Source organism: Vidua macroura, chromosome 13 (assembly GCF_024509145.1).
Source record: "Vidua macroura isolate BioBank_ID:100142 chromosome 13, ASM2450914v1, whole genome shotgun sequence".
Classification (NCBI taxonomy): Eukaryota; Metazoa; Chordata; class Aves; order Passeriformes; family Viduidae; genus Vidua; species Vidua macroura.
In genome coordinates this window covers 12,550,443-12,564,480 of record NC_071583.1, presented here as the reverse complement: position 1 = coordinate 12,564,480, position 14,038 = coordinate 12,550,443, and the positions used below count along the sequence as shown (strand labels likewise).

Below are 14,038 nucleotides of genomic sequence, written 5' to 3'. Positions count from 1 at the left end.
TGCTTGGGGAGATGTAGAAAGAATGCTTGAGTAATGTTTTTAAATTATTTTTAAAGAAAACAAAAATGCAGAATCAAGTTTATTACCTATTTCTCTCAGAAAGCACAGACTACTTTCATTTCCCACGGAAATATATTTTGTGATATTCAACTAACGCACGAAAGAGATGATCACCTTTTAATAATATCACCAAGGGCTAAAACCCTAGTTGTATTACTTACAGATTGTAAACACGGTCATAATAATACATATTTAATACAAAAACTTGAGAGTCAGAAAGTATTTGCATGCCCTCTTACAGTACAAAAACCTCCAGATGGTTCTTTTACACACTAAGCTCCACTTCCTCTGTAAGGCAGCAGAGAGAAGAAGGTGTTGTGAAGTCTGTGTGTGAGCTGCCCCAGTCAGTCGTCCAGCTGGCAGAGCAAGGCTACGCCTCTCTTGATCCAGTGCTGGACTGGCTGGTCCGTGTTGAGCCTCAGTGCGATGACGAAGTTCGTGGAGTGCCCAGTAGTGGACAGGACCCCTTTGCGCTCACTTGTCTTGTAGAGTGGGCAAACATAGGCATTGGACTTCTTTATGTCTGATTTTACAGCTTCAAAAAAAACCCCAAAATAACACATTGCATTCAGCAGATCTAGTGGCAGAAATATAATCTACATGCAAATGTTAGGTATTTACAGTAACATCTTTAAATGTCAATAAAAATTCAAAATTGTTTTGTGAGCAACAGAATAAAATTATCTGGCTTTTCTTGTTGTGGTTTCTTGTGTGTTTTGTTTTGTTCTTAAACCCAACTAATTTAGCTAAAATTTATTTTCAGGACTTGATGCCTTCCTGTAATTCTACCAGCTTTGTAATACTCAAATATTTAAAATCTGAATAGTTACCTAGTTAATGCATAGCTTATACATGAGTTTTTCACAGCTCTACAAGAATTCCAGTCTAGTTGCCAGAGAACCTAACTGCAATTCAAGTCATCTGAGACCCGAGGACAGAACTCTGCAGGAACACTTTGTATGCCCAGATTTCTTGCATGAAACTTGTGCAAAGCATAAAATCATGCAGGTCTGAACAAATTATTCCAATCTCAAGAGAAGGCACAAGCAGATAAAAGTGGCAAATTTTAATACTGCCTATTTGCTAACACTTAGGAAAAACACTTTTAGTAGTAAGTCCTGATTTTGTGCATAAATAAAAGCAGGGATTTACTCCTCTCAGTCAAAGAAAACAAGAGTTGTGAAAATTATCTTACTAGTAGGAAAGACAGCTATCACAGAGCTAAAAATAACCTGAGTAAACCCTGCTAAATCACGTAAGGTAAAACACTCAGTTTCTATAAGTCTGTGAAAAGTTCTCCTCAGTGATCTTCAGTAAAAAAGGAAACCACTATTGCAATTTCTTGTTGAATAGCTCACACATCAGATAATCATACTCACTTGGCTTTATCCAAATGATCGGCATGGCATCGAAGAGCACTTTGGGATACTGCTCAGTTAACATTCCCCTGGAGAGAGAAAGCAACAAAGTAATTGTTTGTGGCTTGAGGGGTTTGGTGGGTGTTTTTTGGTTATTACTTGCTTGTTCAGTTTTTCTTCCCCATTTTCCATGCATGAAAGAGTACTTAATTTGGTGTGTTATTTCAATAATATGAAAAGTATCACTTAAATTATTTAAACTAATCTTGTTTAAGCACTGAAAAAAGCTTTTCAGAACCACAGTAAAACATTTGGCTACTGACTTGGTCCTGTCCCAGCGAGCTCCATCTAAAAATAATCCGTGGATGTAAACACCGTCCTCTGGTGCAGTATCAGCAGTATCCTGAGGAATAACCTGCAGGAAATAAGTGTTCCAAGTCATTAAACTCTCGCAGCTCTTTGCTTTTTGAGCTATTACGCCCGTTTTCAGACCAAATCAAACTGAGAATAACATAGTAACCCTTCCTTTCAATGATACTTTTTTACATATCTGTAGAGACAGCAGACTTCTCTGGGTTTGTTAATTACCTTTCTTGTAGGTTACAAAATGAGGCTTTAATCACACAGAAAAACATACACTGGATAGGTTGTTTCCTTGAGTGGAGTTCTGGGTCCAGTGATAGAATTGCTTTTAATCACTTCAAGAATACCTTTTCTGTCGCCCTGTTCTTTTGAGAGTTTTAAAGTTCTTCTAAAAGTTCCTATGCCTTCTGATATTTACATATTTCAACTGAGTTTTCTTACGCATGTTCATGTAAATAATTATTGTTTTACTTTTTTTTTTTTTTTTTTTTGTGAGTGGAGAGAACTGATGGACTGTCGGTTTGACCAGTGTGGTTGGAGAGGTGGCAGTTTCAACCTCCAGTACACTGTCATTTTTTGCTATTGTATATATAGTGGAGTCAGAAAATAAAGTTGGTTTTTTTGGGTTCTTTTTCTTTCCTTTTACACCTAGCCTGCTTCTGTGAGATATTTCATGTCACAGTGTGACACTCTTCTACAGAGGTTATTTAGCCTGCCAGTCTTAACAAATATATATCTTCAGACTGCAGTCAGTTGCAAAATGAACCTTCCAGTTAGGATTTATTTACTGCATCTCACCACAATATCAGGACTCAGATTAATAAAATATTAATTTATAGTTTATCCATACCTCAAATTCATATCCTAGAAGGTCAATAGGAATCCTGTGCTTCCTGGCATAGTTTTGCATGGCTCCAGTTAGGAAAGCTTGAGTAAAATAGAATCCTGATAGCCAGAAAACAGCAGGCTTCCCTAATTCATACCAATCCTGGAGAGAGAAAAGCAATACATTGAACAACTAGAAAGAGAGGACTCCCATACTCTTTGACTATTTTCTACATAATTGTACCCAGAAAATCTAAACAAAGCCTATCACTCCTTTCTCAATAAAGACAAATTATATGGAAAAGTAGATTGAACAATTGGCAGCACTGCCACTTTACATTACCTGTAAAAACTTCAGCCTGGCTAGCAAATCAACAATATAGCTCCCTAATGGTTTTAGACTTGGGTATGAATGCTGTGCCCACTTCTCAGGAACTTTTCCAACAAGGAGACTGCCAGACAGAGCCTCCAGGTCAGCATCCATAACAACCAGTCCTTTAATGGCTTTCTTCAGGTTAATTAGTGTAATGCGAATAGTTCGGATTAAACTAGAATTAAAAAACAAACAATTTTCACACATTCTGCATGACTTGTTAAACATGACTATGTCACTGGAAAAAAAGTAAAATAAGTGGATTATGGAGGCATCTATAGAACTTTTATAGCTTTTTATCTATATATCTATATAGATATCTGCACAATAAGCCACATCTCTAAAGTCATGGATTTGTGCATTAGTGCAGATTTATTTAAGACTAGGAATAGTAATAAAATCTTTTGCTATCTCTGATATCCTGAATTTTTTTGTAAGAGGATAAATTTGGAACTCCAAATGTATCCACTATATTATAGATGAAGGAAAAAGTTTTAGATTGCAAAAGAAGAGGGTGTGCAATAAGGATAACTTGGAGACTTAAGACCAGAGAGCATTTGGGAGAAAATTAAGCAGGAGACATGAAGAGAAAAATAGAAAAGCAGGAAGACTCTCCACTAGGAGCAAGGGTGTTCGGACTGCAGGTATCACTGCAGGCAATTAGAAGGGAACAAAAAAAATATTTCACACACCACAGGGCTTGCAGCATGTGATTTGCAAGAAATATTTTTCTGTGAAATGAATGATTTCTGGTAAATTTAATAAAATAGAACATTCTTACTGGTTAAATCTTTCCATTTCTTGCACCAGCACAGTGTTCATACTTTCTTCATATCTCACAGGATATTTAATTAGGCAACTTTCAATGTCAAAATCCTTTGGAAGCTGTAAATGACAACACATTTAGAAATGATTCCATATATCATTATGTTTTTACATTAAAGGTGTGCAAATATGAAAATTTGCAGAGCAATAGAAACCACTAAACTTTCTGATTAGTATCTTAGCAATACAGGATTCAGTAGTTCAATCTAAATAAAAATCTGTGGGATTTTAATGTTCATTTTTTAAAAAAACACCTAGAGTTTTTAATATAATGAAAATGTATTATTATGTTTCTATTTATTAATTTAAAATTTGTTCACATGAGTGAATCAAGTGTTCTTTCAAGTTCTCTTTGCTCTGTTTTCTCTCTTTCTACTGTCTTCTGCCTATTTAATAAAATTAATAAAATTTCTTTCAACTGAAATATAGCTGTGGTCTGTTACAGCCACACAAGTTCTTACTTTCACATTGCACTAAGTTCCTTTCAGAATGCTTTTCTTTCAAGATGAAATCTACTTTACACTGAAGATTCTAGGTAAGGAATTTCTGCTTTGTAAAAAGATAAATTGAAGTCATTTGTACAATACAATACCTTGCTGAGAATATCATCTGCAATTGCATAAAGAGTGCTGTCACCACCCCCAGAAGTTCCTTGAGAGCCTCCTCCTTGTGTTAAAAGCAGAGATTCAAAGAGGATCTTAGTTTGCTGAAGATCTTTTGCAATATCCACATTTTCATGCAAGCCAAATACTTCTGGGTGCTGAGTAAAGGGAAGATTCTAGGACAAAATAAAAAAATGTCTGGGTGACATAAAGCAGGAGTAATCTCATCCAAGGTTTCGTTAAGAAGTAACTGAAAAACTACCACTGGCTTCAACTGCAGGTGAGTGAGGACTTTAGTGGCAGGTATTTGCAGACAGAATTACTGCTGATAGAGCCACCACCTCTCACAGATGACAGAAAGCCATTTCCAAAGCATTCTCAATTATCTATGCTACACATCCCCCTATCTGCTTACTGATTCCCTCTCCAAAACATTTGAGATCATGGCAAGGATCACATAAGGATGCTGACAAGAACCTGAGCACACAATTAATTGTGCTGCAAAACTACCCCTTTAAACCTTTAAAGATTGCTTTGTTAGCACACCATTGTAACAGTGCAAATCTTGTTGCTACTTTTTACCTTAATAAACTCAATGTACTCCTCATATGTGCCTTTGGGTGGAGCATAGTAGTTGCCACTGGGAGAAAAAGTGTAACGAGGATTTTCGATGATATCTGGGTTATAGAAGTCATCCAGCATTGTCAGCAGCAAACGTCTGTCCCAGTCATCTGTCACTCGGCCTCCATAGTTACACTCACCAGTCAGGTAGGAGACAGCTTCAAAGGGAACATGGCTATACTCATTGATGAATAACTGAAACACAAATACGAGCAGTTCTAGAGGCCTGCAGTATCTGCTAAACAACAGTGGGACCTAACAGACTAAAAGGCTGGAAGCTAGAGCCATGTATAAGCTGTGGTTTATGGAGTTTTCTTTCTAGGTGCTGGAAATCCAAATTCTGAAATCTTATTTTTCAGGTAAAAATTATTGTTTAAAATCAAGACATGTTAAGAGCAAAAGCCTCTTATGAATATCAAAATTACTTAGTCATCCAAGTCATTCTTCAATTATTTACAAGTGGATGGTTTCTCCAGTTCAAACTTTGTAGATGGACACTTTTATGCACCAGAAATAAACATGTATTTCACTTAATTTATCTTTTAATCTTCCTCCAATCTCATTCATTAACTTCTTGGTAACTTTTTCAAATCTTCAGCCTCAACTTCTGTAATTCAGTTTTAATTCTCCTGACTTTTATACAGAGTGCCTATAAAACGTTGAAGATCAAGTAGTGTTCACCATCTCATTTTGGGGAAGGAGAATAGTCTGAGGTTCTGTTAACTACCAGTATACATGTAAAAAAAAGTCCCCCTGCTAATCACCCTAATAGGTGACTGTCATTGACATGGGCTACCTCAAGAACAGTGAGCTCTTGTACATGACAAATTTAACTTTTATAATACTCACATATATTCATGATATTCCATATGTCTGTAGAAATCTAAACTTTTTATGTCATTTGTAATTTTGAAAATATTTATAATGTAATTGACATTCCTTGCCTTTACAGCTGAAGTCCTGAATATCTATGAACATTTGAGGTAACTTCAGTGTATTGCTCCTTGTGACTCCCAGCTGTTTTGCAAGATCAGAGTTTAGGAGGTAATCAATGATTTTACCTGCAGCTGTCTGATACTGATTCTCAAGTCGGATTCATTAAATCCATAGGGTATATTCCAACCAAGGGGCCCAAACTTCCTTCTCTCCTGAACAAGAGCATGGAAGAAACAAACTCCAAAGAGTAGTTTCTCCCATATCTTTGAGAAAAGCAAAAGAAAAATGTATTATTAACTAGTCTGTAAGTTCATAGTAGTGCGCAGCCTGTGTAGTGAGCACCCTTGGATTACCACTCTCCACCCAGGTATAAATCCAGGCCACCACTAAGTACCTTGTGGTTTTTGCCTAGGGAACAAGTGCACACACAGTGCCACATATGAAAGCACATTTAGCCAGTTCCTCAAGTACCATGATGTTCTTTAATGTATAGGGCAACTGACTTCATAAGAATTCCAATAGCACCAGATATTTATTTTTAAGGTTCATTAGATAAACAAAAAGTACAAATGTATTTTTAAAGCAAGTCCTTAGGTGCAGTCACACCTATGTATATTGATAACTCATATCTCTGATCCCACTGTTTTTCACTTCCTTCACAGGTAATGATTAGCTAAGTTGTTCACCAGGTATCAATAAGACACATGGGCACTGCAGTGCTTGGTCCCTGGTAGCAAGAAAAGGTCTCCTCAGTGCTTATCATCTCAATAACAACAGACATGCCTTTCTAATCAATGTTCAGAGACAATGTACATTGTGTACTATGTGTGTGTAGCATGTAAGTGATTTAATAAAGCCTAAGAGACCATTTTAAATATTGCTACATGAAATTACCTGGCATAGGTAATTCTTAACTTATTATCTTTACCATTGCAAAACCTAAATTCACAACCACAGTAAAAATTTTAGCTTGCAATTATTCATTGTAAAGAAATCAATATATCTGTGGATAAAAAACCCCAAAGTCCAAAATCTTCTCAATAGACAGGCACATTACCAGCTCCTTTCCAGGGCATCCAGCAAAGAATTCAGGATCAGAAATAGGATCAGAAAGAAATGACTGAAGTAGGTTTAACCGGAGACCAGTAGGAGGCTCATTTGTCATCTTTACACCATTCTGCAGAATGGTTACCGGAAACTAGAAATAAAAAATAGCAAAACTGCATTCAGATAGTGGGGAATAGATTCTATATTAACAATATACTATTATTCTGTGTTTTTTACATTAACAACTATCTGCAAGAAATTACACTTTAAAGGTCAACAGCGTATAAAAAATTCTCCAAGGCATCAAGAAAGTAAGACTCTGCTGTAAATAATAAACCTGTATTTTAAAATGTTTTCTTGGTATTCAACACTTCACAGATAAAATGCAAGACTAAAGGTTTTAATTTATGTGAGAGCAAAAAAACCTTCTTAATCATATATGCTGACAGATTGCAGGTCCACTGAGTAGTACACAAAATATTGCACATCACAGTATCAAAACATTACAAAGGAAGCTTGATATTATCATGTTTATAATTATTTTTAAATGTCCTTTCTTGGTTAAATTATCTCTTCAAAGCCTCATTGCATTTCAGTGAAGTTTTGTATTATCAGCTCATTCAAGTATACAAAAATTCCCTAAAAATGCCATCAACTTTCCCTAAACAGAGATTATGGGGCCATACACGTACCTTTGGTGAAGGGTAACTTGTAAGCCAAAGTCTGAATTCTGGGTGACATTTTTCACTGTTCAGCTCCTCACATATTTTCTCCAGCATTGGCATCCATGAGACAGCTAAATGACAATTTTGCAAACAAACCCATGTTCCTTCTTCCATTCCTGTTTGAATCATTTTTGTAGCTATTGGTCCTTGTCCTTGTCCTAATGAGATGGACTGAAACTTATCTCCTACCATATCTCTGTCATTTGCCAATTTCAGGAGGCCTTGAACAGAAAGTATAAGATTTTAGCACTCATATATTAAAAAGAAATTATGTCAGAAAATAAAATATTGAAAATATTCTGTTACTATTCTGTTTACATGTACATACAAATTAGCATTTTGAAGGGGCACAGAGTTCCACCAGTCTGACACAATGCACTCAAATTTACTTGCAGCAAGTGGAAAATAATCCTCACTGTGTATTGAAGGGGAATTTGAGGTCCCTACTTTCTGTGTATACTCACTAGACATGGGATCTGCTCCTGGAGACAGCACAAATATTAAAGGGACTGTAGCAGTTGAATCTAAGTAACTTTTTGCTAGATCAAAAGGTGGTGGCTCTACAAATTTCTTCCCCAGTTTTTCAGTAACAAATGTTGTAATAGCTGGAACAATCTGGGAAAAAAAAAAAAGCAAATACAAACCATTAACATAGACATAACTGCAGCTCTGACAGTATCTTTTATGCCTAATTCCCAAGCTTGCAGACACTTCTCTGATTTGCAGAGATTTGAGAGCAGTCTTGAAGAGTGATCCAAAAGCAAAGGTTTCACCTCTTGTTGACACATCCCTCGTTATTTTTTCCTTACAACAGGAATAATAATGTTTTTAGAAAATAAAGAATAACATACCTCATATAAATAATATTAAATAACATTAAGACCTTGAGTCAGGCTTTTCCTGATGCAGAGGACAAGCACATTCTCCCTTAGGATATATTAATATAATTATTTTTAATTAATGCAAGGGAGCAATTGCAATATGCCTTAAATTCTAACATCGATAGTTCCTAAAGAAAATGCAATGCAATTTGCTAAGAGCACCAAAGGCAGAATTTGTTGAAACTTCATCTTGATCATTCAAATCAACACGTTTTATCTCTTTTTGCCTAAAATATCATTTGCCTGAAAGCACATGGTATTAGATAACCTGTGTATTTTTTTTCAGGCTAATATGTCCTGTTCTCAAGTATACTGAGTGCAACAGGAAACATCCTAGGCATGAAAAAATATCTCAAGAGAGCTAGAACAATGAGAATCTTCCAAAAGATTCAGTAAATCATGTCAGAAAGAAAGATTTCAGCTGATGCTTGAGGTGTTTGTATTGGTCACTTGAAAAATAAGAACGGCATTTACTTTCTTAATAAATATGATGAAGAACAGAATAATTACTGGAACAGGCAGGGCAAACTATGCTACAATGTATGGCACAGTCTACAAATATTCCATAACAGATCATTTTACCTTGTCTGGTCTTAAGCACCGAAGAACTATAATCTTCTGTAATTCAGTTAATGAATTATTCAACTCTTCTGGTAATGGAAAGTTGTGAGGCTCTTTGCTATCATACATTTTTTGCCATTCACTTATATTTTCAGAGACATGACTCCTGGAGAAAAAAACAACAAATACTATAAATACCTGGAGTATTTTGTTTAATGTTTATCAAAGGCAAATTACATTGTATCATCATTTAAGACACTTCATATCTACATCAGAAAATAATCCTACAGTTGAGCTTCTCCATGCTGAACAGTGAAAAATCTCTTTCCATCATGCTGCTGAGGAGACATTCCACCTGAAAGGTTCCAAGCTGACAATAAGTTCTGTCTGTTCCTGCAGCCAGCACTGCTTGCACCTTCATAGGTCTGGGTGAATTTTCTGCCTCCGCTATTTCAGGAAAACATCACACTTTAACTGAAGAAAATTACCAGGAAATTCAACTAGGGAAAACCCCCCTATTTTCCATCGCACAACACGCAGAGTATGTCCTTGGCAATGGGACAACTCTCAGATTATTTAAAGGCAGAATCATCATCCACATTGCTACTTAAACTCCAAAGGGGCTGAAACACAAAAGAACCTCAAAGAACTTCTTCTAAGAGAGCAGTGTTACTGCATTCAGATCAAAATGCTCCAAGTATTTGCACTCAGTCAGCTAATTTATGGAAGTCTTGTACAGCCAGGCTGTCTCCAGAATTTAGTGTTAAATTCTATTTAAACCCAGGGTGAAATTGTACTGAGTTCAGACAAATAGAGTTTACTAGAAAAACTCCTTCCCCAGAACTGCAGTGGAATTCTGCTACATCTACCATCTCTGGTTTCACTGAACCCTTAAAACACTGTTTCTCTACCATGAAGACATTTCAGAAAAAAAGTTTCTTTAGGCAACACTTCAAATAATTTAGAAAAAATAGTTTTATTACATAATATTATAATTAGTGATCTGACTGATTGGAGTAAGTGAAGCAAACATGATAATGAATAAAAGGGGCTGGTTTCCCATTTGCATTCTGGCACTGATTTGGAAAACATAGCAAGCATTTCTCTCATTATGTTACGTATGTATTGGTCAAAACCAATTCAGGCCAATTTACATCGGTATTTTACCTTACCTCAGTCTTTCCATAGCTGGGAATTCACTGGCACGACATAATTCATCCCAGCTCTTATCTGATAGCCAAGATGGATCTGGATTCCTGTGCTCATTCTTGAGACCCACACCTCCAGTTAGTAGGAACATAAACTCTTGATGTTCTATTTCATTATTAGCCCTATATATATTAAAAAAAAAAAAAAACCACAGTAATTGAAATACAATTTTACATAATATAAACAGTGGTTTTAAACTAATTACACTTCACTGCCCTTTAGGAATGCTTCTACTTCAGTAAGAGCTGAGATCAGAACTCAATATTCTATATTATTAAAAAACTGCATGGTGAAAATGTCTGATTAATACTAAAAGTAAGGGTTTCAGGAGGTAAATCTTAGAATCAATGAATCGTTTAAGTTGGAAAAGACCTTTAAGATCAAGTCCAACCATTAACCCAGCACTGCCAAGCTGTCACTAAATCCTGTCCCTCAGTGCCACATCAACACAGCTTTTAAATGCCTCCAGGGATGGTGATTCCACCACTGCCCTGAGCAGCCTGTTCCAGTGCTTGACAATGCTTTTGGTTTCTTAAATAAAAGAAATGATTTTTGACATAAGTAATGTCAAAATGTATGTAACACTACCCAGATCCCTTAAAGATAGATGTATCATTGACAAAACCATTGACAAATGGGCACACTTTTTTTTTTCCATAATGTGTCCTGTAGTAGTGATACATGCACTCACACACTCTTCCATTTTTTAATATTACACATCTTAGAAAGCCCAAAGTATTCATGACCTTACTCCAAAGGCATTATTATCAATGTGCACAAGAAGATTCCATCTCATCAGTACCTGCTTCCATAATAAAATCATTTGTTTCTGTTAGTAAGAGACTTCACAAAAATGAGCTTACATGAGCAGATTACAGCACAACAGAAAGGAGAAGAGCAGCTTGTCTGTTTCAAACAGTGAACGACAGACTTGGCAGTACAGATTGTAGGTGAAGTGGTCATTTAGATACTGAAGTCGCTTCTTCAAAACTTTGGATTTATTACTAAAAAGAAAAGAAGTGATAAACTGAGACTTCAAATTTAATAACATATACAATCCGTTAAGTAATCTCATCTATTTAGGGTTGGGGAGGGTTTATATCAGATCCACAGGCTCCACAAGGGACTCAGGTGCCAGTTTCCCCTAAATTTCAACTATACTCCCTGTCTTTTTAGAAGACTGTAGCACTTTTAGAAGTCCCAAGCAAAATAATAAGCTGAAATCAATTTGCCACAGTTAAGTGGTGGCACTCAGTCTTCAAAATGGAGCCTATTTCAGAACCTGACTTCACACTAAGTCACATTCTTAAAAATACTTAAATATAGCATATCCTTGCAGTTCATCATTTGTTTCAACAGTAACTAAAAAGATAAATTAATTCATTAATAAATCCTATTTTTCTTCAAAATCCTGCATTTAAGGAGGTAAATTGTTTCCAAATGGAGAAAACTACTCATAAGAAGAGAATGAAACCCCCTTATTTTGTGCAGACAGACCCTCCTTACCTGTCATGAATGGAGCTGATGTAGAGGCTGACGAACCAGCTGAGGGAGTACTGGTACATGGGGTCGATGTTGGCCAGGTCTGCGATGCTGAAGAACAGCACGGCCGAGTGCTGCGCCACGGGCCGGTACGCCTCCCGCGACTCCGCAATCTTCAGCTCCGTCTTCTCTGCAATCTGCACAACAACAGCAGGGGAGAAACAACAGCTTCTAATAGTCTTAATACTCTTCATGTTCTACAAAAACATTACTACTTAATAACATTTCCAAAATAGTTTCATACAGCACTGTAACACCAGAGTAATGCAACTTTTCTGCTCCAGAAAGCACCACCCCAGTAGGTAAAATGAGCACTTGGCCCTGCCCCAGTGCTGCCTGATCTATTTAACTGCACTACAGATAAACATACTTCAAAACATTTTAAAGACTGAATAAACTACCAGTGAAGATTCTAGAACAGATCCAATTTTATTTCTCTTTCCATTTCACAAGTACCAAATTTACTCCTTGTCCTATGCATCCAAATCAGAGACCTTCTGCTAGCTGCAAATTTTAAAATTTAATTTCTCAGTATTATTGAGGGAAGCACACATACATATTCGTTACCTGCTGTTTTCTTGTGATCTCATTAGCCATGACTTTGGCAGAATCTAAGACCTGGATGGCAGTCTCATCTTCCAAAATATCACCTTCAGATGACTCTAAAGTTTCTAAAATTTTCTTTTCAATTTCTTGTAGATTCTTTTTATTGGCTGCAGACTGAACAATGAGAGCATTTCTTTCCTCTTCTAAATCTGGCCTAATGAAGAAAAACACAAAAACCAAAATCAGTCAATGTTCATCTTACACTGGCTGCAAAAGAAGCCCATGAAAATTACCCCCTCTTCCTACAGGAAGTTATTTGTGAATATTCTTTTCAGTTTGAGGTGGTTTTTGGTGTTTGACATCTATTTATACTGGTGAGTATATATTTCTTCGCATTACTTCTACTCAGTATTTGGAAATGATGGTCTAATCTTTAACATCTTAGCATTTTGAAAATGGCAGTGCATTTTACTTTTCCTTTATTGTATTGCTGCTGCCTGAAAAAAAACACCAAGTGATATGCAGAGCCAGTTTACTGCTGGAAGCACTTTTGTTAGCAAACAGTTTACCCCAGTTACACAGACATGCCTGTCTAACCCAGACACTATTTCTCTATGCCTCTGTGAGGGCTCAGATATGATCCATAATCAGTTTCAGAAGTACTTTGCATTTATTTCATACAAAATTAAAATGAAATCCTCATTGTTCTGCATCTTTGTCTAGCAGTTCAATCACATTGAAAAAATAACAGTAATGATACAAATAATATTTACAAAGTTTTCTAACATTCAAGGAATATTTCAGGAGAAAATTGCAAAATTGCCATGAAAAAACAATGATTTCACATCTGCTGTTTTAATTAACTTGTGGACACTTACCCCTCACATTTCCCTAATAAACTTTTCAAGTAATACAATTTTAATTTAAAGCTGTTACTGAGCAACATTTTGTTGTCCTGATTTTTGTGTCCAATAGCGACAACATTTATGCCTTGCAACATCCAATTTTCTATACAATAAATTAATTTCCCATTTACTTGGAATTATGCCATAAAATCCTTTAATGGCTGTTTACCATAAAGAGACACTTACCTCTCTTCTGCTACAACAATACCTAGCAGCTGGTCTTCAAGTCCCTCTGGTGTTATCATAAAATTGAGTAATAAAACTTTTGTAGCAAGTTCAGGCATGTAGTGTGGATTTCTTAGTTTTGTGGTAATAAAAAACTTGAAATCACTGGAATACTCAATAATGCTCTCACCAAGCCTGATACACTCCACACCTCCTGAAGTTAAGAAGAGAAACATTAAGAAAACTTATCTACTCCGATTATTCATAGGAAAAAATACTTCTATCATTAAATAAAAGCAAACTTCTCATCAATGACAAATTTGCTGAGAAGTAAAAATTAGTAAATATATCTGATAGTCTGAAAAATTCTCACAGACTTCAGTGAGGCCACTTATCACTCTCAGCAGATGAAATCAAGTCAATCCTATCACTACTGTACTTCCAATTTGCATATACAAAAACTAGAGACAGCAAGAGAGAGCTGTGGAAATATT

General features: G+C 36.0%; 1 protein-coding gene across 1 annotated transcript in view; it reads right to left on the bottom strand.

The window, feature by feature from the left end:
- Nucleotides 1-160: 160 nt before the first annotated feature.
- DNAH12 (dynein axonemal heavy chain 12) overlaps nucleotides 161-14,038 on the bottom strand; it is a 58,279-nt gene continuing 44,401 nt past the window's right edge. Inside the window, exons 57-74 of the mRNA XM_053988944.1 lie at nucleotides 13,566-13,758; nucleotides 12,496-12,688; nucleotides 11,893-12,065; nucleotides 11,250-11,390; nucleotides 10,350-10,508; nucleotides 9,199-9,343; nucleotides 8,200-8,350; nucleotides 7,703-7,956; nucleotides 7,021-7,161; nucleotides 6,089-6,226; nucleotides 4,989-5,222; nucleotides 4,397-4,582; nucleotides 3,761-3,864; nucleotides 2,950-3,154; nucleotides 2,632-2,769; nucleotides 1,742-1,833; nucleotides 1,440-1,507; nucleotides 161-595 (exon numbers count right to left, since the gene is read on the bottom strand). Of these exons, the coding sequence (XP_053844919.1) occupies nucleotides 405-595; nucleotides 1,440-1,507; nucleotides 1,742-1,833; nucleotides 2,632-2,769; nucleotides 2,950-3,154; nucleotides 3,761-3,864; nucleotides 4,397-4,582; nucleotides 4,989-5,222; nucleotides 6,089-6,226; nucleotides 7,021-7,161; nucleotides 7,703-7,956; nucleotides 8,200-8,350; nucleotides 9,199-9,343; nucleotides 10,350-10,508; nucleotides 11,250-11,390; nucleotides 11,893-12,065; nucleotides 12,496-12,688; nucleotides 13,566-13,758 (2,906 nt within the window). The 3' untranslated portion in view covers nucleotides 161-404. The remainder of the gene's footprint in view (nucleotides 596-1,439; nucleotides 1,508-1,741; nucleotides 1,834-2,631; nucleotides 2,770-2,949; nucleotides 3,155-3,760; nucleotides 3,865-4,396; nucleotides 4,583-4,988; nucleotides 5,223-6,088; nucleotides 6,227-7,020; nucleotides 7,162-7,702; nucleotides 7,957-8,199; nucleotides 8,351-9,198; nucleotides 9,344-10,349; nucleotides 10,509-11,249; nucleotides 11,391-11,892; nucleotides 12,066-12,495; nucleotides 12,689-13,565; nucleotides 13,759-14,038) is intronic.